The 27,494-nt window shown below is 38.4% G+C and overlaps 2 protein-coding genes across 2 annotated transcripts in view; one reads left to right on the top strand and one right to left on the bottom strand.

Annotated features, from left to right (window-relative positions):
- LOC310739642 (E3 ubiquitin-protein ligase rnf213-alpha-like) overlaps positions 1-7,572 on the bottom strand; it is a 46,036-nt gene extending 38,464 nt beyond the window's left edge. The window contains exons 1-4 of the mRNA XM_083565724.1: positions 7,416-7,572; positions 3,448-3,551; positions 1,102-1,274; positions 18-962 (exon numbers count right to left, since the gene is read on the bottom strand). Coding sequence (XP_083421850.1) covers positions 18-962; positions 1,102-1,274; positions 3,448-3,550 — 1,221 coding nt within the window. The 5' untranslated portion in view covers position 3,551; positions 7,416-7,572. The remainder of the gene's footprint in view (positions 1-17; positions 963-1,101; positions 1,275-3,447; positions 3,552-7,415) is intronic.
- LOC310739682 (E3 ubiquitin/ISG15 ligase TRIM25-like) lies at positions 7,571-17,610 on the top strand. The gene is made up of 7 exons (XM_083565848.1): positions 7,571-7,711; positions 12,381-12,973; positions 13,492-13,587; positions 14,263-14,496; positions 14,583-14,742; positions 16,298-16,363; positions 16,627-17,610. Exons 2-7 carry the CDS (start codon positions 12,383-12,385, stop codon positions 17,472-17,474), a joined length of 1,995 nt encoding a protein of 664 aa, XP_083421974.1. The 5' UTR covers positions 7,571-7,711; positions 12,381-12,382; the 3' UTR covers positions 17,475-17,610.
- The last annotated feature ends 9,884 nt before the right edge of the window (positions 17,611-27,494 follow it).

Here is a 27,494-nt window from a genome sequence, read left to right as displayed (position 1 = left end):
CAGGGTCAGAGCATTACCTCAGTTTTGCTCTGTGACCCAAATACCATTCCAGAAGGTTTATTTTCTTTCTGGTTTAGGCCAGACTCGTCAACATTGGCATTCTGATCCAGAATGGGTTGTGTCTCATTAGATGCATCATTCTTGCTTTGCTTCTTGATAGATGGATCATTGTGTTTTTGTTCCTTGCTAAATTGATCCTTTTGACTTTGTGTATTTTTAGGTGCATTTTTCTCACTTTGTGCCTTGTTGGATTTATCTTTCTGATTTTGTGTCGTAGATTCATTTTTCTGGCTTTGTGTCTTGCTGGATTTGTTGATCTGATTTTGTGTTGTAGATTCATTTTTCTGGCTTTGTGTCTTGCTGGATTTGTCGGGCTGATTTTGTGTTGTAGATTCATTTTTATGGCTTTGTGTCTTGCTGGATTTGTCGGGCTGATTTTGTGTCTTAGATTCATTTTTATGGCTTTGTGTCTTGGTAGCTTCCTCTTTCTTGCTTTGAGTCTTGGTAGATTCACTGTTCTCTCTTTGTGCCTTGTTATATTCATCTTTCTTGCTTTGTGTCTTGGTTGAATTGTCTTTCTGGCCTTCATTACTGACTTTTATTTGATCATCCGTCTGTGTTTCTGAAGCTGATAAATGTGGTTTAGGACAACCCTTGTTTCCCTGTTCTTCTGAAGCCATGTTCTTCTTAACATCTGCCTCAGGCAGTCCCTCAAGTCCAATGAGAGATGATCCAGAAGACATATTGGTCTGACTTTCAGCCTGAGAAGATATGTCTGGGTTTAAGTCGGGAGTCTCATCCATAGGACACACTGATTCCTCACTGTCAGAAGACATAGCTTCCTCTGGTGTCATCCCTATGTCTTTATCAGCCAGCGAGATGTCAGAGAGATCAGACGTCAGTGATATAGGACCCCCCTCTTTTTCTGATCCTTTCCTTTTCTTCTTCTTCTTCTTCTTTCGCTGGAAGATTAAAATAAATAGATTTTAAAAGCATTTCATTGAAGGATTTTAATAAAAACATATTTGACATTCACTCTAATAAATACAATAAAAAAATATATTTTTTTAAAGACGCCCACTGTGAAACATGTCTTATTACCTTTTTTTTGACATTCGGGCTGTTATCATTTGGCCTTTTAGGAGATCCAGCTGTTAGATGAATGTCCAGGACTGAAGAGTCGTCATTAGTTTTTGTCTCCATTTCTGCATTGGTTGTCTGTGGATTGACTGCAGGCTGTGTAGACTCGTGTGGTGGTTTGTCAGATAAAATGCCTGATAAAATGATAAAGTCTAAGATCAAGTGGCTGACCAGATTTAAATATAGCACTTTATAAAATATATTTAAAATGCCCTATTTCACAATGTTGTAAATCATTCTAATTGTGTGTATGCAAAGCTCACACTCTACACCATTTACAGATAATGCTCAAGGTTAAGATCAGAGAAAAACATATTAAATCCAAGAAAATTGAGAGCATCATAGATGAACAGAAACTTTCAGAATTCACATTAAATTTATCGTAAATTATTAGAATTAGGATTCTAATAACAGATCATGTAATAGAAAATAATCTCACAACAGAAAACAAAGTGGTAACTTTGTAAATTGTAGATAAAAACAAAATGCAATGAATCACAAATCTCATAAACCCTTATTTTATTTTAAATAGAACATAAAAAGGCATAACAATTGTTTACAAACGTTTAAGCATTAAATAAGGTAATTTTGAATTTGATGGTCCCAGCAAATCAGTAACAGAATACCACATCTTCTCTGTGCCAATGCTCATTTTAAATTGACTGATTCAAGAGAGAAGTGTTCTGTTGTCAGACAAATCCAATTTTTTATTTTTTACTGTTTTTGGAAACCATACATGGCGCATCCTCCGGAAAAAAATGGGTCATTTTGTTATCAGTGATCAGTTAAAAAGCCTGAATCTCTGATGGTATGGTGGTGCAATAGTGCTTATGAAATGGGCTGCCTTTACATCTGGAAAGACTCCATCAATGTTAAAATGTATATACAAGTTTTAGAGCAACACATGCTTCCATCCAGACTACATCTTTTTCAGGGAAGGCCTGGAATATTTCAGCAAGACAATGCTAAACCTCATAATGCCTCTATTACAACAGCATGGCTTTATAGCAGGAGAGGCCAAGTGCTGAACAGACCTGCCTGCAATCCAGACCTTTCTCCAACTGAAAACATTTGGCACGAGATGAACCGAAAAAAAATGACAAAAAAGACCCAGAACTGTTGAGCAGTTAAAATCTTGTATCAGACACTAATGGGACAACGTTCCTCTCCAAAAACTCTAGCAACCGGTCTTCTCGTTTCCAAACATATGTACTGTTGTTGAATGTTTAAAGAAGAGATTTCTTCGATAAAAAAAAATAATACCACTTTATTTTAAAGTTTTATAAAAAAAAATATACTGTATTTTCCGGACTATAAGCCGCTACTGCAAGCGGTAAGCGGCTTATTTATGGATTTTTTCTGGATTTTTCCCAGTTTCACAAACTTCAAGACAATAAACTGAGCCCCATAACATTAGACCAATGAAACTCTTTATATTAAAATCAGATGCGCTCCCACTGAATCGGGCCGCAGCACATCATAAATATGGATGATGTTCCTCTGACGTTTGACCTGCCGCACACTCGGACTTTCAACAGGAAATGCGCATTCATCACGCTAAAAACAACCGGGCATGAAAAAACACACTTCACTTGTGTTCTGAGCTGCACGGCATCAGGAGGAAAGCTTCACCGATGGTAATTTTTAAACGCACGACGATGCCAAAAGAAAAACTCCCAAGAGAAATAGTTGTGAAAGGAAGGAGGAAGACAGTGTACAATGACTTTCTTGGTCGGCTACTGTTTAGATACAAGCCGTTGTAACGCGCTGAGTCTGGGTCATGGGAGAGCTCTCTAACTCCAGTTGCAACAGAAATCATAGAAGCACAGACAGGTTTCCAAAACTCGTGCTGTTTTATTTTTCGTGGCAACAGCGTTATGGGTTAGTCAAAGAAACTTAGAAATGAGCATCAGAAAATTATAAGGACATATTCCTCGATCTTGCACACATGCAGTAATACCGGAAAAAGGCTATTCCCAAAATGCCGCTCTGCTCTTAAAGGAGCCATAACATATTTCACCCGTTACACTGTGTAACAGACACTGTCTTCCATTAAAGCCTGTGTAAAATTTATTAGTTTCAGTGTAGACACCTGCAGCTTATAGACAGGTGCGGCTTATTTATGTTCAAAATAAAAATCTTTGTCAAATTCAGTGGGTGCGGCTTATATTTGGGTGCGCTTAATAGTCCGGAAATTACGGTAGGTGTGACATTTATAAATCATTTCATTCTTTTTTTTTTTTTTTTTACTCTTTTGGAATTGGTGGTCTATTTGTTAGAGAAAAATGTATGTGTCTAAATATCTACCTTCGTTTTTCTCTGACAGTGGTGTTATCAGTTGAGATCCACACTGACTGCAGAACTTTGCAGTCTCCTCCACAGCAACATATTCACATTTTGGGCACTCCATCCTAAAATAAAAAATCTTATGTGTAAAACCAGGGATATACACAGAGCATTACATCTTCAGGCTTTAATGTATAAATTCTTAAAGTCTCTGAAACTGTTTGAAATGAATGAAGCACCATTTATACAGAATATTTCCTTAATAATTATGTTTTCATAGTGGTGTAGAATGCTGTTTTAACACTCCAATATGCAATATCACTCTATAATATAATAGTATATATATATATATATATATATATATATATATATATATATATATATATATATATATATATATACACACACACACACACACAGTGAGGAAAATAAGTATTTGAACACCCTGCTATTTTGCAAGTTCTCCCACTTAGAAATCATGGAGGGGTCTGAAATTGTAATCGTAGCTGCATGTCCACTGTGAGAGACATAATCTAAAAAAAAAAAAATCCAGAAATCACAATGTATGATTTTTTTTAATCATTTTTTTGTATGATACAGCTGCAAATAAGTATTTGAACACCTGAGAAAGTCAATGTTAATATTTGGTACAGTAGCCTTTGTTTGCAATTACAGAGGTCAAACGTTTCCTGTAGTTTTTCACCAGGTTTGCACACACGCAGGAGGGATTTTGGCCCACTCCTCCACACAGATCTTCTCTAGATCAGTCAGGTTTCTGGCCTGTCGCTGAGAAACATGGAGTTTGAGCTCCTGCCAAAGATTCTCTATTGGGTTTAGGTCTGGAGACTGGCTAGGCCACGCCAGAACCTTGATATGCTTCTTACAGAGCCACTTCTTGGTTATCCTGGCTGTGTGCTTCGGGTCATTGTGATGTTGGAAGATCCAGCCTCGACCCATCTTCAATGCTCTAACTGAGGGAAGGAGGTTGTTCCCTAAAATCTCGCAATACATGGCCCCGGTCATCCTCTCCTTAATACAGTGCAGTCGCCCTGTCCCATGTGCAGAAAAACACCCCAAAGCATGATGCTACCACCCCCATGCTTCACAGTAGGGATGGTGTTCTTGGGATGGTATTAATCATTCTTTTTCCTCCAAACACGTTTAGTGGAATTATGACCCAAAAGTTCTATTTTAGTCTCATCTGACCACATGACTTTCTTCCAAGACTCCTCTGGATCATCCAAATGGTCATTGGCAAACTTAAGACGTGCCTGGACATGTGCTGGTTTAAGCAGGGGAACCTTCCGTGCCATGCATGATTTCAAACCATGACGTCTTAGTGTATTACCAACAGTAACCTTGGAAACGGTGGTCCCAGCTCTTTTCAGGTCATTGACCAGCTCCTCCCGTGTAGTTCTGGGCTGATTTCTCACCTTCCTTAGGATCATTGAGACCCCACGAGGTGAGATCTTGCATGAAGCCCCAGTCCGAGGGAGATTGACAGTCATGTTTAGCTTCTTCCATTTTCTAATAATTGCTCCAACAGGGGACCTTTTTTCACCAAGCTGCTTGGCAATTTCCCCATAGCCCTTTCCAGCCTTGTGGAGGTGTACAATTTTGTCTCTAGTGTCTTTGGACAGCTCTTTGGTCTTGGCCATGTTAGTAGTTGGATTCTTACTGATTGTATGGGGTGGACAGGTGTCTTTATGCAGCTAACGACCTCAAACAGGTGCATCTAATTTAGGATAATAAATGTAGTGGAGGTGGACATTTTAAAGGCAGACTAACAGGTCTTTGAGGGTCAGAATTCTAGCTGATAGACAGGTGTTCAAATACTTATTTGTAGCTGTATCATACAAATAAATAGTTTAAAAATCATATATTGTGATTTCTGGATTTTTTTTTTTTTTTAGATTGTCTTTTACAGTGGACATGCACCTACGATGACAATTTCAGACCCCTCCATGATTTCTAAGTGGGAGAACTTGCAAAATAGCAGGGTGTTCAAATACATACATATATATATATATATATATAATCATCTTCCAGAGATGTTCAGCTGGCTTTAGATCTGATTATTGTGAAGGCTTCAGCATGAGATTTTTGTTATTCAGTGCTGATTTTACTAAAATCATTCCAGCCCTGTGAATTGGTATGTCTTTCTGGAAAAGGAAACCACTCCAATTACCAGAGAAATGTTTCCTCATAGATCACTGGTCTCCGTTTTCAGGATCTTTGTTGCGGACACTTCAAGTAATGGTATCTAATCATATCCAGTAAAGACCCAGGGTGGGTGCAGGTTTTCATTCTGACTAACAGAAACTAATAAGCACAATTAGGGCCATGACAAAATCACTGCAATAGTTGGACTTTTTTCAAGAACTTGAAACATAAGCACACTGTCTCACAAGACAGCAAGAACGATACGGAAGGAAGAGAAAGAGTCCAAAGGTTACATGCTTAGAATTGTGAAATTATAAACGTTTTCTAAAAAAAAATGTTCAGAGATGAATTTCAGACAATTTTTTTAGGAAAAGATATGAAGGGATTTTCCATTTTTTCAGATCTGCCTCTGACTATGTGACCTATTACTAATGTTTTATGTCCATTCGTGTGTATGTCCGACTCTCTTATGACCCATAATTCTTTCCTGTTTTATGGGAGTTGTGAAACAGTCTGTGTAAACTTTTGTGTTGTAGCTTTTAGTCTTTGTGGCAGTTTAATGCCTAGGACTGTCTCTAAATATAGAAGATTTTTTCTGTCAAAATAAAGTCAGCTGTGATGACACACTGATGTAGCCTGCCACAGGCCCTCTTCGTTCCTCATGTGCTTTCCTCTATATTTCTAACAAAATACAGCAGCTGAATAAAAAGCATTATGCTTATTAGTGGTATAAAAATCAATTGTTAGATTTATGACTGGTGGATCAGGGGCCTTTTAGAAAATTAATGGCATCACAGAATCAAGAAAGTACCAGGATAACTACAGATTGCCTTTGGCAGAATTCTGAGAGCTTTCACAAAAATCATTTGGCATATATGCTTCAGAAAAAAGTAAAACATGGTTGTTGAATGGCTCGTTCTATAGTTCTGAAACCTCTCCAAACCCTGTAGAATAATTTGAAAGCATCAACATGCAAAAGCCTGAGAACATAGAAAGGCTTAAAACGTTCTTCGTGGAGTAAACTACGGTCATTCTTCAAAGCGTCAGCAACGGATTTTCATAAAATATCACTTTAATGACCTCCACTTCCTTGAATTTCCATTTACAGCCATCAACATCCTCAAGTAGATCCCACACCTTTGCCTTTACTTGCAGCGCAATAGCAAAGTCTGACTTTCTCTCCAAAACCTTGTTCTTCTTACACCACTTTTCCAGGTTTGAACTTTATACTTAAAACTTTCACACTATTTAATCACATTTCCTTCATTGTGTTCGTTTTCAATGAGGTATGTGCAATACTTCTTGGCTTGAACCACCATGTTGTACTAATTAGCAAACTGAGGCCATTTTAGTTTTGCTTTAGTACACCATCATGCCTTCATTTCACATGTAATATACAGGTTACAATTGTGTCCAATTTATCTCACACAATATAAATGTCAGCACAATAACTACATTAGCCTGGATATCTGTTAATATAGCATGCTTATAGCAACATGCAGCTTATTTCATTAGAGCTGAGAGTTTAACATGGGCACCCGGAAAAAACAAAAACAAAACAAAAAAAACACAACGCCTGTCAAACGCCATGGCAGTGACAGTAGGCTGGTTTGCACTTTCTATCTTCTCTGATCAGCTCGGTAAAGGGTTTGTACGGCTTGCTTGCGAGCTGACATTATTTCACTGGGGTGCAGGTTAAGATGCCATAGCCGTACAGTGTGTAGCTGCTCCTCTTCGTCCCTCTTAGCCATTATTTTGCTAAGTACTTCCGGGAACAAATAAAACCATGAGCACGCAGCGGGACGCTCCAACGCACCGTCGCTTACCTCTACTGGTGGCTCGCAGTCGGGGATGAAGACCGGGAGTCCCAATGATCTGGGTTCAAGCGCGATCGTCTTGCTGCGTGCATCTGCTGATTCAGTAAGCAGAGTAAGAGGCGCTTTCGTTTCAGTGCAAGCGATTGTTTTTCAGGACGCCTGAAGTTTCGTTTCATAGGAAATGGGCGTGTCAAGAGTCTCACGAGTTGAGGACCTAGAGCTTTTGATAAGCCCTGCTACCTGAGGAGGACCTGAGTAGCCTGGAGTTTCTCCTGCACTGTGAACAGATCTATAAGCAAACAAAGGTGAGGGATCAAATGAGCCGATGATCAGTCTGCTGCGACGTTTGTTTGTCTTGGTTTATGTTTCACTCTTATTGCTGATCAGTACTGGAGATCTTCTATCTCTACCTCTTCAATTCAGTTTTGTTTGTGTAGAGCTTGTAGCAATGGACATTGTACCATAAGCAGCTAGTCACTGGTACAGAGAGAGAGAGAGAGAGAGAGAGAGAGAGAGAGAGAGAGAGAGAGAGAGAGAGAGAGGCACAATAGAGAAACAGAAACAAGGATTATTAAGTATCCTTAATATTTCATTTAAAAAAAAATAAAGGCTGTACTCTGTGATCATTGTGGATGTAACATTTTTGCAAGCTTCTTGGGGTGAGATTTCTAAGGGGGGTTGCTCACTACCTTGTATGTACCTTTTTATAGTGTTTGCTGGGTTTGGCATGTTAGGAAGTGATGGAAAATGAAATATGGGGTCACTGGGTTTGGGAAAGGGTAGTAGTATATTCAGTGTAAAGTGGAATAAAATTTAAATTTGAATCAATACAAATCTTGACCCTAGAAACAAGATTCAATACATATTAGTCACTTGGATAATTGATTTACAAGATATAATACAAAATACAATATGAAGAGACATCAAAAGGCTCTAAAACTATCCATCAGTATACTGAATGCCATTATCTGTCAGTCCAGTAAATATACAGGGAATGTGATGCAGGAAAACACCCTGAATGGGTTTCTAGTGAAGAAGTCATTTCCTGGTTTCCTTTTCTCAAAAAATGCAAGCTGCTATAAATTTGCAGAAAAGAAATATTAGTTTTAATAAAGCTTTATGTACACACACAAGTGGTGTTTCCTTGTCTACATCCCAAAAAACTATTTAGCAAAAAATATTAATTGATGTACATAATTAATTTTAATTAATAAATTAAATCAATTCAATTATTGCTAATTATTTGAAAGTAAAGATTCACTATATATATTGAATATAATAAACTATATAAATATATATATATATATATATATATATATATATAATATATAGTGTACTGTGTGTGTGTGTGTGTGTGTGTGTGTGTGTGTGTGTGTGTATATATATATATATTTCCACTTCTTTCTGCTCCTCCCATTAGGGGTCACCACATTGGCTAATCTGACATACTCCCCTGTCGTTTACATCTGCCTCTTTCAAGACAACTACCTGCATGTCTTCCCTCACCACATCCATGAACCTCCTCCTTGGCCTTTGTCTTTTCCTCCTTCCTGGTGGCTCCATCCTCAGCATTCTCCTACCGATATACCCCATGTCCCTCCTCTGCACATGTTCAAACCATCTCAATCTCCCTCTCTCACCTTGTCTCCAAAACGTTCTACATGCGCTGTCACTCTAATAAACTAATTTCTAATTCTGTCCATCATTGTCACTCCCATTTTTTTCACTCCTGTCAATCTTCTCCACCCACTCCACCCTGCCTGCACGCTTTCATTTACTTCTCTAACACACGCTCCATTACTTTGCACTGTTGACCCAAGGAACACCTCCACCACCTCTACTCCCTGCAACCGCACCCCTCCACTGCCCTCCCTCTCATTCATACACATGTACTCTGTCTTACTTCTACTAACTTTTATTCCCATTCTCTCCAGCGCGTACCTCTACCTCTCCAGCCGATCCTTGATGCAGTCCAGCCTTCAACTTAAACCAGTCTGTCATTCATACTACACACTTTACTGCTGTCACATTGTCTTCATACAAGTCCTGCACCACCCTCACATATTTCTCTGACACACCCGACTTCCTAAAGCAGTACCACAACTCCTCTCTTGGCACTCTGTCGTACACTTTCTCTAAATCCACGAACACGCAATGCAACTCCTTCTGACCTTCTCTATACTTCACCATCAACATTCTCAAAGCAAATAATGCATCTGTGGTGCTCTTCTCTCAGCCTGGCTTCCACTACTCTTTCCCATAACTTAATGGTGTGACTGATCAACTTTATTCCCCTGTAGTTACTGCAGGTCTGCACATCTCCCTTATTCTTGAAGATCCAATATCTTGTTGAACAATCTTGTTAAAAACTCCACTGCCATTTCTCCTAAACATATGCATGCTTCTGTCATCTGGTATGTCGTGTGTCATCTGGTCTAACCAACTTTCCACTCTTCACCCTCTTAATCACTGCTCTCACTTCCTTCTTACTAATTCTATCCACTTCCTGCTTCACCACCTCCACACCATAAAACCTTCTCTCTATCTCATTTTTCTTGTTTATGAGCTGCTTAAAATACTCCCTCCATCTTCTCAACACACTTTCCTCACTAGTCAACACGTTTCCATCTCCATCCTTTATTGCTCTAACTTGTAGCACATCCTTGACAGCTCGGTCTCTCTGCCTGGCCAATCAGTATAAATCCTTTTTTTCCTTACTTTGTGTCCAACTTCTCATACAGCTCCTCGTATGCCTTTTCCTTGGCTTTCGCCACATCCCTCTTCACCTGCTGCCGCATCTCCTTGTACTCCTGCCTACTTTTCTCATCACTCTGTTGATCCCAATTCTATTTCGCCAACCTCTTTCTCCTTATGCTCTCCTGCACTTCCTCATTCCACCACCACGTCCCTTTGTCTTCCTTTTTTTCCCCAGATGTCACACCAAGTACCTTTCTATCTGTCTCCCTTATCACTTCTGCAGTAGTTGCCCAATCATCCAGCACCTCTTCACCACCACCGAGCCCCTGCCTGACCTCTTCCCTGAACCTCACACTACAGTCTTCCTTCTTCAGTTTCCAACATCTTATTCTTCTTACAGTCCTCACTCTCCTCCTCTTCTTCTTCACCTCCTAAACCATCCTACAGACCATGATCTGTCCCCTCCCAACACCTTACAGTCTCCAATCTCCTTCAGGTTTCATCTCCCACATTCATCTAACTCACTCCAGAATGTTTCTTTGTCGTCCATCTCACAACCCACTTGTGGAGCACAGGCACGGATAACATTTTATCATCAACCCTTCAACTTCCAGCTTTACGTTCATCACTCTATCAGAAACTCTCTTCACCTCCTCTACACTCTTACTAATCTTTTCCATCAGAATCACCATTTTACCATTTCTCTTTCCATCCACACCATGATAGAACAGTTTAAAGCCATCTCCAGTGTTCCTGGCCTTACTCCCTTTCCACTTGGTCTCCTGAACATTCACGTCTACCTTTCTCCTCTCCATCAAATCAGCTACCTCTCTCCCTTTACCAGTCATAGTACCAACATTTGAAGTACCAACCCCAACCTCCACTCCTCTACAATTCTCCTTTCCCTGCTCTCTGTAGTCGTCTTTCTTCTCTCCTTCTTCGGCTACTGTGTCTCCACTATATATAAACCAGCCATTAGGGTTGCACAAGCCAGTGCACTCTTAGATAAATGGGGAAGGTTGCTTTAGGAAGGGCATCCCGCGTAATACATGTGCCAAATCAAATATACAGATCAAAAATCAGAAATTTATACTGGATCGGTTGAGGCCCAGGTTACCAACGACCGCCACAGGTATGGTTAGCCAACAGGGTACAGGTGGAAATTGGGCTACTCATACCTGTGGCGGGCGTTGGTAACCCGGTTTATATATAGTGAATATAATAAATGATATATACATATATATAATGTAAATATTAATTAAATATTGTGTAAATTGATAAGTAAGTGGGGAAACTGAAGGGATTTGCTGATAAGTGAATTTTATTTGATTAAATGAATTGTGTTGTTGAATTGAATGTTAGATGGAAAAGCCTTAAAAAATATAAATCTCATTTCATCTTACCATGGACACACATTCACACACATTCACACACTTTTTCACAAACTCCCCAAAACTGTGCCCTCCCTAGTTACCATTATCTTAGAAAACTCCCTGAATTTGGGTCTTCCCCCAAGTATCCTAATTACCATTAACATTCGAATGTTCCTCCCCCATGAGTTTGCCCAGTCATTCCGATTACCATTATCTTCAAGATCGAGGGTTGGACCAAACAAATTTGAGACGTATACCACTGTTTCTTACTTCCTTATTTTTACTTCACTCTCTGTTTCCCTGACCCTTGAACAGTACTTGCCCCGTGCAATTTGATCATGCGTGAGTACTTTGCTCTTTACCTTATTTTATAGATTATACTATATTGTAATTTTGTTAGCATGTTTAGTATTCTCCATAAGCTTTTAGTGTTCTTAAATATATTTTTTAATTTATTACTTTCATGGTTTTAGTAGGCTGCCTAAGCTTTGATTAGTTTTAAGTATATTCTTTATTTCTTTTAGCTAGGCCAAAGTTCTCCACAACCATCCAACTCCCTGGCTTACTGTGTCTCCTGCTGCCACCTTCACTTTGAAGCAGAGATACCATTATTTTAAGCTATCTCAAGTTGCTGCTGATTATTTACTTTTTCTGGAGACTTTAGTGTCGACTACACCTGCTCCTCTGTGAAATTTCACTAAGCAATCACGGGATTTCCTGTACTATTTGTTGGTGAGCTATGCCTAGTTCTAATCAAAGTCACAGTAGATGTTATCTTTTTAAAGGCGTTGGAACTTATGGGGATTTTCATGTGTACTACTGAAAAATTATAATGACCATCTACAGGATAATTGATAATTAGCCGGAAATACATACAAGTTTTTTTTTTTTATATTTCAAACAGAGATGGCCACCAAGCTGTCTGTCATTCCACTGCTTCTCCCAGAGGATGAGCTACTGTGCTCCATCTGCCAGACGCTCCTAAGCAATCCTGTGACTACACCATGCGGACACAACTTTTGCATGAGTTGCATTAGGGAACACTGGAAATTGTCCAATTTAACTGTTTACTGCCCCCACTGTCGCACAAAGCTCCCCTCAAAGCCGGATCTGAAGACCAACACTATTCTCAGTGCAATCATGGATCATGTTAAGAAGGTGTGGACAGAGTCTAAGGATTTTTCAGTTCCAGAGGAGAAATCGATCAGCTGTGACATCTGTGAGGAGGGAAGGGAGCTGTCAGCAGTTAAGACCTGTGTGACATGCGTGGCTAACTTTTGCACTGTTCATGCAATACCCCATAAGAATAGCCAGGCACTTGCTAAACACTGCCTTTGTACACCCGTGTCTGACATCCAGGATCTGCTGTGTAAGAGGCATAACAAAGTGCTTGAAGTGTTCTGCATGAACCATGGGGCTGCCATTTGTTGGCAGTGTACAGCAAAACACCATAAATGCAACACGCGCTCTGTGGAAGTAATGAGGACAGAATGGAAGGTGAGCATAAGTGGTGTTGATGAACCAAACGACTTAGAATTTGGCTTAAGTACTAGATAGGAGCATCTGGTTTAGGTTTAGACATTGAGACAAAAAAAAATTTAGTCAAGCACTCGAATATAATGCCTCAAACATTCAACATGAGCATGTGGTGCATTTACAGAATCCTTAGTAACCGCTTTAGAAACAGGATCACAGTGTTTTAAAGTAGGCTGCTACTTGTTTATATTTTGGTATAATTCTTTTTACCTTGTTGGTTATTTTAGAATTGTTAGGTTGTATCAAAGACAGTAAATACAATAAATGCATTCAAAAACCCAACAGCATTCATTTGCAAACCGTGCTGGGATGTCCTATAGTAAAATGAAAGGGAATTTACATAAAAACATCTTTTTTTATATATATAAAGATTGCATGAATTCTGGTTACTTGCATTTGCAAGATACATTTTAATACATTTTACATTCTTGAATTGTGCATTATTTGTTCTTTACAACTTTTCTATCCTCTTTATTCAGGCTGCAATTGAGCCAGTGGCAACGAAAGCACAGGACAGAGAGGATGCTACTAGTGAACTCTTAGAAGCTTTGAATACTATGTCAGATGGTATAATGGTAAGATCATAGTGGGTATGATGACAGTATTTATCATTATTTTCTTAATTTTTTTTAAAAGTTGGAAAAAGTTCTTGAAAGGCTCTTCAAATGTTGTCGGCAGTATTTAAGTCTGGTATAGATCTACATCAGATAGAAAAAGTGGTATGGAATTACTGTAGCTCAGTAGTTAAATAATGGATGTCTAATTGTAAGATTGTGAGGCCAAATCCACTACCAAGCTTACCACTGGGCCCTTAAGCAAGGCCCCTCAAACTTAACCCTTAACCTCCAATAGTCTGTTGTATAAATTAAATAACTGAAAGTCACTCTGGATAAAGGCATCTGCCAAATGATGTAAAAAGGCTGTTAGAGAGCACTTGCACCATGTAGTTATAGTCATCAATCCACACATACTAATTGGGACTCAGGACTAAGGCTTTGCTGACGTATCTAATCTAAATTAAATGTACATTATCAATTATAGGGATAAAAATTGGGAATGATCAAGGAGAATAAACCCTTGTACATCTCAAAGACATACTTTAGCCTAAGTGTGGTCGTATCTGTACAAAATGCAGAGGTTGTCCTAAAAATACTTATGTAAATCTTTAACCACTTATAATGCCAATTGGTATGAGTCATTTCAGTAGTTTATATTTATTTATAAATGTTCAACATAATTGTTATCCTCAGGGTGCTTCAGAAAGTATGATTGAAGATGTACAGCTCCGCTTTGAAGAGCTAATAAACACCATTAACCATGCCCAGAAGAGAGCCATATCCTTCATAGAAGCAGACAAAGAGGGAGCTCTCCAAAAAATAGGACAGCAGTGGAAACGGTTGGATGATCACATGCATTCCATTTCACTGATCAAGGAGAAGATTGATGAGTACATAAACAATGATTCCTACTTCAATTTTCTCCTGGTTAGTATGTGACCACAGTATTTGTTATGAGCTCCAGAACCCCAAAAATAAAATCTGTACAAAATGATTTATGTTTTCCCTTATAGCCTTTACCACTACTACCTCCAGAGGTTGGTCAGCTGCAGGACATTCAGCTGGATGGACAAGCTGTAGAGAGGATGAAATCGGATCTTCGCCAACTTAACCATAGTCTGGAAACTAATCTCAGCACCATGCTGCAGAGAAGAGAAGAAATACAAGAGAAAGGTACGACAGCTGTAGGGTCTTAAACAGTTGCAGATTGTCAGACAGGAATTTACAATTCAAATATTCTTAAAAAACATTTGGCTATGTTTGTTCTCTAGGGGACAAAATTGACCAATTATCAATGGGTCATTGACTTTGCCACTAGCAAAATTGGAATTGGTTAACGGGTCGCACGTTTAACAGGAATTCTACAGTGACTCAAAATAATAACACTTTACATCTGTGGGAAGCAGAAAAGCATCTCAGAACACACAACACATTAACCTTGAAGTGAGTAGGCTATAACAGACAAAGATCTTGTCCTGTTCCACTCCTGTCAGCTAAAAACAGAAATCCGAGGATATCATGGGCACAGACACACTGAAATTGGACTGTTGTTGACTGTTGTACTTCTACTAGTCCATCCAATTTAGGGTTTGATGTGTTACCATACCATTCTGTGTAAACTCTAGAGCAGATTTGCCCAAAGTGTTTCCTATGAAGGGTCAAAAATCTAACTTGATTAAAGGCCATAGGCCACATGTAACTGTTGCATTATACCAAACTGTATTATATAAACTAAACTTTCTTTCGGCTTCACCCAATGCAGTATTCTACAGAATGTTTTTTCAGTGACACTTATAGTACAATGAAAACAGAGACAATTCCATTTGTAGTATACTACAGTTAAATGCCTAATACAGTTATCCTAAGTAATGTTTAAGCACCAGTCATGAAGCTGGTCCTGATTTTTCAGAAGGTTTTCCAATTGAACTGTAGCTGACTGACAAAGGTGAGAGTCAGTAAGTGCTTCTCATTTTACACTTGTTCAAATTCATTAGACTGAAAGTCAGCTCACAGAGGTAGCTACTGCCAAAGTTTTTGCAGCATAAATCTAAATAAAATTCACCTACAGTATATAACATGGAAGGCCAAATCAAAGGTCAGCATGGACCAACTAGTTTAAGCATCTCTACTATTGAGACTCTTGTGTATAAAAATCCAATAAGATCAGCAGTTGCTCAAACACCCAATCCAGTCCATCATCAGGCACCAATAATCATCACATTTAAAAATTAAACTTTTTGGTTTTGTGTGACTAGTAACTGAAGCTCTTGACCTGTAATCTGTGTGATTTTTGCATTACACTGCTGCCATATGAAGGGCTGAACGGAGAACTTCTGTACAGTGCATTCAGGAAGTATAAAGTATTCAGACTCATTTCAATTATTGTTTTTTTATTTTATGTTGCAGACATTTCTAGAATTCTGTTTTCACTTGATTATGGGGTATAGTGTAGATTAATGTAAAAAAAAAATTTATGTGAATGATTGTAGTATCAGGCTGAAACATAAAATTGAAAAAAAGTCAGGGGTGGTCTGAATACTTTCCGAATGCATTGTAAATAAATAAGCAAGTGTACCTATTAAAGTGAATAGTGAGTGTATATGTACACATACATATTAACTTTATAAATCTGCTAAAATGAGATGGACACCCCTGGTCTAGATAGTGCTGTACTGTTTATTGTACTAAGTGGGTCACTGGTTGTAGTTTTTTGTTTGTTTGTTTACAGATTTGGCATCAGGTGACTTCAGATTTGTCTTCGGCCAAAGCAAACGGCGCTCCAACCTTCTTAAATGTAGGTTTGAATATGGGGGTACAATAACTATGATTTAAATCTGATGTTAAAGCTCAGTGGTAATGACTGAAAAGGGAATGTATGAGCATAAAACTCCAAACATATACCCGATTGATTATTGAGTTTCTGGAAAAGATTGTTTTTACATACGGATTACTTAAATATTTCTAAATATACAGTATACCCCTATTTCAGTGGGTAAATTTTTTCAAACTTTCACAGGATATAATTAATCATGTTATACCCTCTTTTTTGGAATATAGATTCCAGCAGAGTGACCTTTGATCCAGTGACTGCGAGTGCCTCGATGCTTTTCTCTGAGGATAACCTGGCTGTTACAGTAGAGCCCAGTGGTCTTCTGACCTGGAAAGACTTCCAGGTAAACAAAGAGATAGGCTTTAGGGTGCTGTGCTCTGAAGAGTTCACCATAGGGCAGCACTACTGGGAGATTCAGCCACCACAGGATGATGAAGATTGCAACTGGGCTGTGGGTGTGACGTATAAAAACAAAGACCCTTACCAGTGCTTGGGTCAAGACAGCAGCTCATGGTGTGTCAGGTGGCAGAACAACAGGGAAGACAAGGATAATGAGCAGATGGTTATCCTTATAGAAGGAACAACAAATGAAGACGCAATATTACCAAAGTCACCGGCTAAAAAAGGTGCTGTAAAACTCAAGATGCCGAAATTAGAATCAAAGAATTGCAAATCTGCAGCATTTCTTAAAAAAGATAAGGGCCAGGAAGTTCTTCTACAGGACAAGAGCGAAAGAGAAGGAAATCAAGCGCTAGTGGAGATGGCAGAAGAAGATTTAGAGTTAGCAGAGGAAAACAAAAGTACTGTAACAACTATGCAGAAGGATAAAAATATCCCCAAACACTGCAGCACTGGATTCTTTAGCTCTCATAACCAGGAGATGAACCTGATCTCCCAGAAGACCCCTGGGAAGATTGGTGTGTTGTTGGACTATGACCGAGGGTGTCTGTCATTTTACATGGTGTCTGACTTTAAGGTCAAGCTCTGCTGCAAGTTTCAGGCTGTGTTTTCTGCTCCTCTCTGCCCCGCCATATGGCTCAGAGATCCAGAGAGCACAATGATTATTAGCAAATGACATAAAAACAATGTTGCAGCAGTTCCAGCTGCAAAGAGAATTATTCAAATGCAGTATTACTATAGTAGCTAGTTCACAGATATGGCGAGCACCACACATCAACCGATTTTAAATAAAGTTTTGTAATGGAAAAAAATTTTCTGAAGTTTTGGGGTTTTTTTTTTTAGCTTGGAAGACGTCTCTATTGTCAGCTCAATGTCTGTGTCAAGTCAAAAGTGGGTATACCTTTAGTTTTGCCAACACAGAAAGGTCAGACAGAGGGATTTGCTCTCAATTAAATCTGAATGTTTTACCTTAATTTCAAAAGAAAGTTGGAATAATGGAAAGTTAAACAATACTAACATTCGATGCGATGAAACATTTATAGCAGGCAACGATTAGAAATCGTCCCAGTTAATAAATAATACTTCATGTGTATTTATTTCCTGTTACCACAAGGTGGTGCTATACAAGTGCGTTATAAAATAAAAAAGCCCTGTGTCTCTGGATGTTTGAATTTCACACAACTGGTGAGATGTAGTTTTGTAATACAGATCTATAGTACAGTCGATGTAGTGATTATTCACTTCAATAAGATAAACTCGGACCAAAACGTGACAGCGAAGGACCAGGTATTTATGTAAAGCTGGTTTGGAACAATGTGCAAAATGCTATGCAAATAAAATTGATTTGAATTTAATTGAATGTTAGTTTTGAACAGAGAGGAGGTAGGAGAACCAGCACACAATGTATGTTGATTCGTGCCATTGTCCTATTACAATTAGGCATTATGTGTGTTTCTCTGAGCATTCAGAAGCTGCTGTAAATGAAGAATGTGTATTTCCTAGCAACATGCAAATTGCAACAGCATGGACTTGAAGCTTGAACTTAAATGGGGTGAAAGGCTGGACTTTGAGGATCACCTGACAGCATCCTTTCCAGCAGACAACTCTCGTTTTTCTCTGTCTGTCTCTTCTTTCCCTTGTTTCGCCTCCTTTTTTGGAGAGAAAGGCGACCCATAATAAGGCAAGAGAGATTAAGTGAATCCCATGGCAAGGATAAGATGCACTAAAGATGTAATGATTGCTCAGCAATGTCTCCAAAGGGTGGGATTATTCCAAAAATCTGAAAATAAATTTTAAAATAAAAATTGTCTATTAGAGTGAAACACACACAAAAACATTTTGAACAAGAAATGGAAATCCCATGGAAATAAAATATTCAAATGAGCAGTGTTCCCATAGTAACATGCTCTAACAAAGAATAATTTTAGGTGAGACTGGTCAGGAATTTTAAAGACCTAAGAGGTGCATACACATTTGACCTTATTGTGTTGGAAATATCATTTTTTTGCTAATAACTAATGTAACTGACACAAAAAAAAGCCATATCATGCTTTTAATCATGTGATTATACTAAATGTCGACATGGCTGTTCACACAGTTCACATACATGCAGTCTTTACAATCAAGGTGAGCAGAAACTACACAGACTCACCAAAACTGGACAATTGTATACTAGTAAAAGACCAAACTGCCCAGTTTGGGTGAGCCTATCCTTTTACTTCATGCTGAGTCATTTTATAGTATATTATGCCTTTGGTTTTATGCAGTTGTCAGATTTTTTTTCCACCTACTCCAATTTCATCCTATTCAAAAGACATGTACAGTAGGCTGACTGCCATTTCCAAAAAAAAACACATACATGATGTTTTGTTCTTGTATTAAGGTGATTTATAAAATAGCTGTTGATGGCTTTACTTAGGAAATAAGCTTAATATTCAATTAAATTTATTTTTTATTTGACTAGTATAGTGTAAAATAAGATTGTTCTTTTTTATAATTGTAAGTTTGTCCATAATGAGCAAGCTGGTGTGTCAAGGATAAACTCTGAGATAGCTTAAGAAAGAAACCTTGAGAGGAACCAGACTCAAGAGGAAACCAATCCTCATCTGGGTGGCACCCAAGGTCCATTTATTACAGCTAAATGATGCTGAGGTGTGCAGAGATGGTGATCAAATTCAATCTGTAGTCCTGAGTCAGAGTAGCAGACTGTTGACATTAAGTCCATATCCATCCTCAAAGCTCCTATGTTTCTCCATAATTTCATGGATCCACAGACAGTAGATGTGAAACAGCTGCAACAGAGTGGCCTCCAATCAAAGAGAACCTCATCCACAGGCAGGCCTGGATGAAGAGGGCAGATCCGAGGAGAGGAGAAACAGTGAAGACTTGAACACTGAGACTGTGTCTGTGTTCCGAACATTAATTGGAAGGCTGTTCTATAACTGACGGACTTTGTAATTAAAAGATTTGCCCCCTCCTGTAGTATTCATTATCTAAGGTACCTACAAATAGCCTGCACTTTTTGATCTTAGTAGGCGTGGGGGATTATGATGGTACAGAAGTTCACTCAGATACTGTGGTGAGACCATTAAATGCTTTATAAGTCAGTAGTAGTATTTTATGATCAATCCGAGATTTAATGGGGAGCCAGTGTAGACTGATTAAAACGGTTGTTGTGCTCATATTTTCTAGATCTGGTGAAGACTTTTGCTGCTGCATTCCAAACTAACTGAAGCTCATTTATGCATTAACTAAAGCACCCAGGCAGAAAACCGTTACCAAAGTCTAATCTAGATGTAACAAAAGCATGAAATATATTTTTTTTTGCATCCTGTAATGACATCATATTTCTAATTTCGGCAATATGTAAAGAAAGGCTATTCTGGTAATGTTCTTCACTTGAGCCTCAAAGGACAGACTAGAGTCGATAATCACACCTAGTAAAAGTACAGTACTTCCGTCTTATCCCAGTTGAGCAGCAGAAAGTTATCAAGCATCCACTGTTTAATGTCTTTTACACACTCACCAACATTTTTAGGCTGATCTCTCTTATCTGCTTTTGCTCACACATAAAAATGTGTATCATCAGTATAGCAATAGAAGCTAATACCATGTTTATGTATAATTTTACCCAGAGGAAGCATATATAAATATAGAAGCAGTGGGCATAAGGCAGATCTGTTTTTAAAACAGATTCAAGTACTTCTGCAATTACCTGTTTGAAGAAACTTGTAGGTAAGTATCGAGAGGTTGATGATTTTGATAAGGAAATAAACTAAATTAATATGTTTCTTACATTACCTCATGACTACAACTGCAACTGTGACAACCTCAACAATAGTAGAACTATAATTAATGGACTTTAGTTCCTGATATCATATCAGGAAGTTGTTTCTTGTAACCGTCACTTCTACCTTGCTTATTAGGAATTAAAGGTACAAATTTGTGATTTTAAACTTCTAATTTATTATCTATTTATTTATGTAGAGCTGCTTTGTTACACTGCTAGAAACGATATACAAATCAAATTAAAATTTTAAATGGCACAGAAAGTTAGATAAGAAGCCAACTTAATGACAAATTTAAATATTCTTTATCTTCTTTTTATATATATATATATATATATATATATATATATATATATATATATATATATATATATATATATATATATATATATATATATACAATGAGGAAAATAAGTATTTGAACACCCTGCTATTTTGCAAGTTCTCCCACTTAGAAATCATGGAGGGGTCTGAAATTGTCATCGTAGGTGCATGTCCACTGTGAGAGACAGAATCTAAAAAAAAAAATCCAGAAATCACAATATATGATTTTTAAACTATTTATTTGTATGATACAGCTGCAAATAAGTATTTGAACACCTGTCTATCAGCTAGAATTCTGACCCTCAAAGACCTGTTAATCTGCCTTTAAAATGTCCACCTCCACTACATTTATTATCCTAAATTAGATGCACCTGTTTGAGGTCGTTAGCTGCATAAAGACACCTGTCCACCCCATACAATTGGTAAGAATCCAACTACTAACATGGCCAAGACCAAAGAGCTGTCCAAAGACACTAGAGACAAAATTGTAAACCTCCACAAGGCTGGAAAGGGCTACGGGGAAATTGCCAAGCAGCTTGGTGAAAAAAGGTCCACTGTTGGAGCAATCATTAGAAAATGGAAGAAGCTAAACATGACTGTCAGTCTCCCTCGGACTGGGGCTCCATGCAAGATCTCACCTCGTGGGGTCTCAATGGTTCTAAAAAAGGTGAGAAATCAGCCCAGAACTACACTAGAGTAGCTGGTCAATGACCTGAAAAGAGCTGGGACCACCGTTTCCAAGGTTACTGTTGGTAATACACTAAGACGTCATGGTTTGAAATCATGCATGGCACGGAAGGTTCCCCTGCTTAAACCAGCACATGTCCAGGCACGTCTTAAGTTTGCCAATGACCATTTGGATGATCCAAAGGAGTCATGGGAGAAAGTCATGTGGTCAGATAAGACCAAAATAGAACTTTTGGATCATAATTCCACTAAACGTGTTTGGAGGAAGAAGAATGATGAGTACCATCCCAAGAACACCATCCCTACTGTGAAGCATGGGGGTGGTAGCATCATGCTTTGGGGGTGTTTTTCTGCACATGGGACAGGGCGACTGCACTGTATTAAGGAGAGGATGACCGGGGCCATGTATTGCGAGATTTTGTGAAACAACCTCCTTCAATCAGTTAGAGCATTGAAGATGGGTCGAGGCTGGGTCTTCCAACATGCCAACGACCCAAAGCACACAGCCAGGATAACCAAGGAGTAGCTCTGTAAGAAGCATATCAAGGTTCTGGCATGGCCTAGCCAGTCTCCAGACATAAACGCAATAGAGAATCTTTGGAGGGAGCTCAAACTCCGTGTTTCTCAGCGACAGGCCAGAAACCTGACTGATCTAGAGAAGATCTGTGTGGAGGAGTGGGCCAAAATCCCCCCTGCAGTGTGTGCAAACCTGGTGAAAAACTACAAGAAACGTTTGACCTCTGTAATTGCAAACAAAGGCTACTGTAGCAAATATTAACATTGACTTTCTCAGGTGTTCAAATACTTGTTTGCAGCTGTATCATACAAATAAATAGTTAAAAAATCATACATTGTGATTTCTGGATTATTTTTTTTAGATTATGTCTCTCACAGTGGACATAGACCTACGATGAAAATTTCAGACCCCTCCATGATTTCTAAGTGGGAGAACTTGCAAAATAGCAGGGTGTTCAAATATTTATTTTCCTCACTGTATGTATATATACAGTGGGTACGGAAAGTATTCAGACCCCCTTAAATTTTTCACTTTTTGTTATATTGCAGCCATTTGCTAAAATCATTTAAGTTCATTTATTTTCCTCATGAATGTACACATAGCACCCCATACTGACAGAAAAACACAGAATTGTTCACCTTTTTGCAGATTTATTAAAAAAGAAAAACTGAAATATCACATGGTCCTAAGTATTCAGACCCTTTGCTGTGACACTCATATATTTAACTCAGGTGCTCTCCATTTCTTCTGATCATCCTTGAGATGGTTCTACACCTTCATTTGAGTCCAGAAATGTTTGATGATACTGATTGGACTTGATTAGGAAAGCCACACACCTGTTTATATAAGACCTTACAGATCACAATGCATGTCAGAGCAAATGAGAATCATTAAGGTCAAAGGAACTGCCTGAAGAGCTCAGAGACAGAATTGTGGCAAGGCACAGATCTGGCCAAGGTTCCAAAAAAATTTTTGCTGCACCTAAGGTTCCTAAGAGCACAGTGGCCTCCATAATCCTCAAATGGAAGACGTTTGGGACGACCAGAACCATTCCTAGAGCTGGCCGACCGGCCAAACTGAGCTATCGGGGGAGAAGAGCCTTGGTGAGGGAGGTAAAGAAGAACCCAAAGATCACTGTGGCTGAGCTCCAGAGATGCAGTCGGGAGATGGGAGAAAGTTGTAGAAAGTCAACCATCACTGCAGCCCTCCACCATTCGGGGCTTTATGGCAGAGTGGCCCGACGGAAGCCTCTCCTCAGTGTAAGACACATGAAAGCCCGCATGGAGTTCTCCAAGATGGTGAGAAATAAGATTCTCTGGTCTGATGAGACCAAGATAGAACTTTTTGGCCTTAATTCTAAGCGGTATGTGTGGAGAAAACCAGGCACTTCTCATCACCTGTCCAGTACAGTCTCAACAATGAAGCATGGTGGTGGCAGCATCATGCTGTAGGGGTGTTTTTCAGCTGCAGGGACAGGACGACTGGTTGCAATCAAGGGAAAGATGAATGCGGCCAAGCACAGGGATATCCTGGATGAAAACCTTCTCCAGAGTGCTTTGGACCTCAGACTGGGCTGAAGGTTTACCTTCCAACAAGACAATGACCCTAAGCACACAGCTAAAATAACGATGAAGTGGCTTCACAACAACTCCGTGACTGTTCTTGAATGGCCCAGCCAGAGCCCTGACTTAAACCCAATTGAGCATCTCTGGAGAGACCTAAAAATAGCTGTCCACCAACGTTTACCGTCCAACCTGACAGAACTGGAGAGGACCTGCAAGGAGGAATGGCAGAGGATCCCCAAATCCAGGTGTGAAAGACTTGTTGCATCTTTCCCAAAAAGACTCCTGGCTGTATTAGATCAAAAGGGGGCTTCTACTAAATACTGAGCAAAGGGTCTGAATACTTAGGACCATGTGATATTTTAGTTTTTCTTTTTTAATAAATCTGCAACAGTGTCAACAATTCTGTGTTTTTCTGTCAATATAGGGTGCTATGTGTACATTAATGAGGAAAATAAATGAACTTAAATGATTTTAGCAAATGGCTGCAAAATAAAAAAGAGTGAAAAATTAAAGGGGGTCTAAATACTTTCCGTACCCACTGTATATATATATATATATATATATATATATATATATATATATATATATATATATATATATATATATAAAAAAGTTATATAAGTTAAACATTGTGTTGATATTTTTGTTGGTTTCTTTTTATGTCAGTCTGTACCTATCCAATCCATTGATACAGTGTCGAAATATTGAATCTGCATAGTTCAACCAAGAGTTCAGTATTGATTCAGCTGTGATTTTTTGTCCTGAACCAAAACCAGACAAAGATGACTACAAATCAACATGTAATTTACATTCCTTTGCTTTCTGGGTTTGCAGATACACAGATTATAAACTGTATTGCCTTCCCTATGCTCTGTTAATAAAATGTAAAATCTCTTGTGTGTTTCACTGCAGTCATAAATATTCTCTCAGCTCATCTCTCACAAATGTCAAGTCTTATTTAATGACCACGCCGGAATGTTAATTAACGTTCACCACCAGAAAATGTGAGGATAATGAAACACTGACTGTAAATGTTTATTTTTGTAGCATGTGGTCATATAAAATGAATTAAAATGCTTCCAACTAATTTTATTTCATCTTTACATTTCAGTAAATTCAAATCTCTCTGCTCCATTTCCAGCAATTTAAGTGCTCAGTCAAACTCAAATAATAGTCCAGCAGCCGACTCACTGCACTCCCGGGTGCTGTGTAAGATGGAAATTAGGTATGGGCAGATTGTTACAAAAGACTGTTGTATCAAAAAGATTGATGTTCAAATTAAAATTATGTTCCAAGCTGGATTTTTTTAATTAAAAAAATTGATAAACAAATCAATAAATTAATTAAAAACACAGTTTAGTATACCTAACATGGATAGGAACAATTTGTACTTTCACTGGGCTCTGTCGGCACCTTACAAACAAGATTGTATCTTCTGGAATAATTTTTTCATTAGCAGAACAATTGATCAGTCAAAAAAAGATAACAGGCTCATGAAAACATTCAAATGTTCCTTCACAACAACCTATAAAGGCAAATAGTTTGAACAATTAACAACAAAATAAAAAGATTTTCAAATTATTGTAACAAAACAGAAGTTCAGTGCATGTAGTCTATTTCAGTGAATTTCAACCTCTGTGCCATGGCACACTTGTGAGAGAGCATCAGGTGTGCTGTGGGAAATTTTATATTATTATTATAATTATACTTGATTATACAAACATATTACTGCATGTCATACTCTGTATGTATGTGTATGTGACAAATAAAATTTGCATTTGAATAAAATTTTAATTTAGTTGTTTCAAAAAAATATTTTTAGTTATAGAATATAATTTGCCATTGTTGTGCACCTGTGCCGGCAGAGTAATGGAAATACTTCACCATGCAATAATGACCTTGTTAATTCATGACAATAGAATTAATGAATAATGAATGCAACAGGTAGCAGTAACAGCAATGAATAAATACTTGAAAAGGAAAAGTGAAAACTCTGAACTAGGCCCTGAACAAAATTCTGAACCAGATGAAGTCCCTAGAAAGAGTGGTGGTCGAAAGAAAGCAAACTCAAGGAAATACAGTGAAAGTTATCTTTAATTTGGGTCTACTTTTAGGGGCAGATTTGACTGCAATGACTCATTATGCTTGATGTGGGACGAAAATCTGACCATCACTGTCGTGGTCCCAAGCAAGCTTTTGGAAAGTTTTAAGTTGACTGATTCAACTGATTCAAATCATTTTCATTTGTATAGTGCGTTTAACAATAGACAGTGTCCCAAAACAGCTTTAAAAAGATTATAAAGCTGAAAGGTTAGTACCTATATGTTTGCTCCTTATAAGTTTATCCCTAATGAGCGAGCCAGTGGCGACTGTGGCAAGGAAAAACTCCCTAAGATGATTGAAGAAAGAAACCTGGAAAGGAACCAGACTTAAAAGGGAACCCATTCTTCACTGGGTGGCACCTAATGTACGTTCAATGAAGTTATAGATATCATACCAAATTATCGATATCAGTTTTATGATTTATCTAAGCAGGCTCCGGTTTCACACTTGTTAATATAAACTAATCGGGAGATAAAATTGTGATTATATATACTGTGTTGTAAAATCTCAATGTGCCTCCTCAACAGAGTTCAGGCTGATGGTATCTCAAGTTTGTAATCTTTATTTATTTATTCAAGTGTTGATTTATTCATGAATAGAGGCTCGAAGCACTTTTTTTTTTTTTTTACGTTGTTCTGTATAAGGGTGTCCTCTAAATGTAAATATAAATGTCTGAACACTATCAGAATCACTGACTTAATAGTCTATTCTCTTCATTAAATAGCTTTTCTCTGTATGTTTAGTTAAGATTTCCTATCATATTTTTACTCATATATCAGCCAGATGGTTACAAATATATTACAAGGCTAATTTTAACCTGAAGGCTTTAAAAGGTTAATATTCATGCTTCTGATATAGATGATGTATGCGCATGTATGCGACTTTTTTTAAGGGAAAAAAATATGCATTTTCTCACATTCTTTAGTATAAAGAGGCATTCATTCTCGCTGCATTAGATACGTCTCTGATATATTGAGTTTCTATAGCTATGTTGTCAGAATGATGAAATTAAGAAGCGGATTGATTCAGGTAGACCACACTTAGTTATGAATTGCCACTGGATTGTTCTAATGTTAACCCAGCCATTAGGGGGGCACAAGCCAGTGTACTCTTAGTGCCGGTCCCAAGCCCGGGTAAATGGGGAGGGTTGCGTTAGGAAGGGCATCCAGCGTAAAACATGTGCCAAATCAAATATGCGGATCACAAATGAGAATTTCATACCGGATCGGTCGAGGCCCGGGTTAACAACGACCGCCACAGGTATCGTTAGCCGACAGGGTACCGGTGGAAATTGGGCTACTGTTGGCCGAAGGAGGAGAAGGAGAGGAGGAAGGCGTCTACAGAGACGGCAGGAAAAGGAGCAGTGTAGGAGAGTAGAGATTCGGGTTGGTACTTTAAATGTTGGAACTATGACGGGTAAAGGGAGAGAGATAGCTGATATGATGGAGAGGAGAAAGGTAGATGTGTTGTGTGTTCAGGAGACCAAGTGGAAAGGGAGTAAGGCCAGGAACATTGGAGGTGGGTTTAAACTGTTTTATCATGGTGTGGATGGGAAGAGAAATGGTGTAGGGGTGATTCTGAAGGAAGAGTACAGTAAGAGTGTAGTGGAGGTGAAGAGAGTTTCTGATAGGGTGATGATCGTGAAGGTGGAAGTTGAAGGGATGATGATAAATGTCATCAGTGCCTATGCTCCACAAGTTGGCTGTGAGATG

The sequence above is a fragment of the Silurus aristotelis genome (assembly GCF_946808225.1).
Source record: "Silurus aristotelis genome assembly, chromosome: 17".
Taxonomy (NCBI): domain Eukaryota; kingdom Metazoa; phylum Chordata; class Actinopteri; order Siluriformes; family Siluridae; genus Silurus; species Silurus aristotelis.
The sequence above is the reverse complement of the archived record's forward strand: the minus strand, read 5'-3'. Positions and strand labels throughout refer to the sequence as shown.

Coding starts and splice junctions, on each gene's coding strand:
- LOC310739682 (XM_083565848.1), top strand. CDS start 12,383: ATGGCCACCAAGCTGTCTGTCATTCCACTGCTTCTCCCAGAGGATGAG. Junction 13,588..14,262: donor CTATGTCAGATGGTATAATG/GTAAGATCATAG, acceptor TGTTATCCTCAG/GGTGCTTCAGAAAGTATGAT. Junction 14,743..16,297: donor AGAAGAAATACAAGAGAAAG/GTACGACAGCTG, acceptor GTTTGTTTACAG/ATTTGGCATCAGGTGACTTC.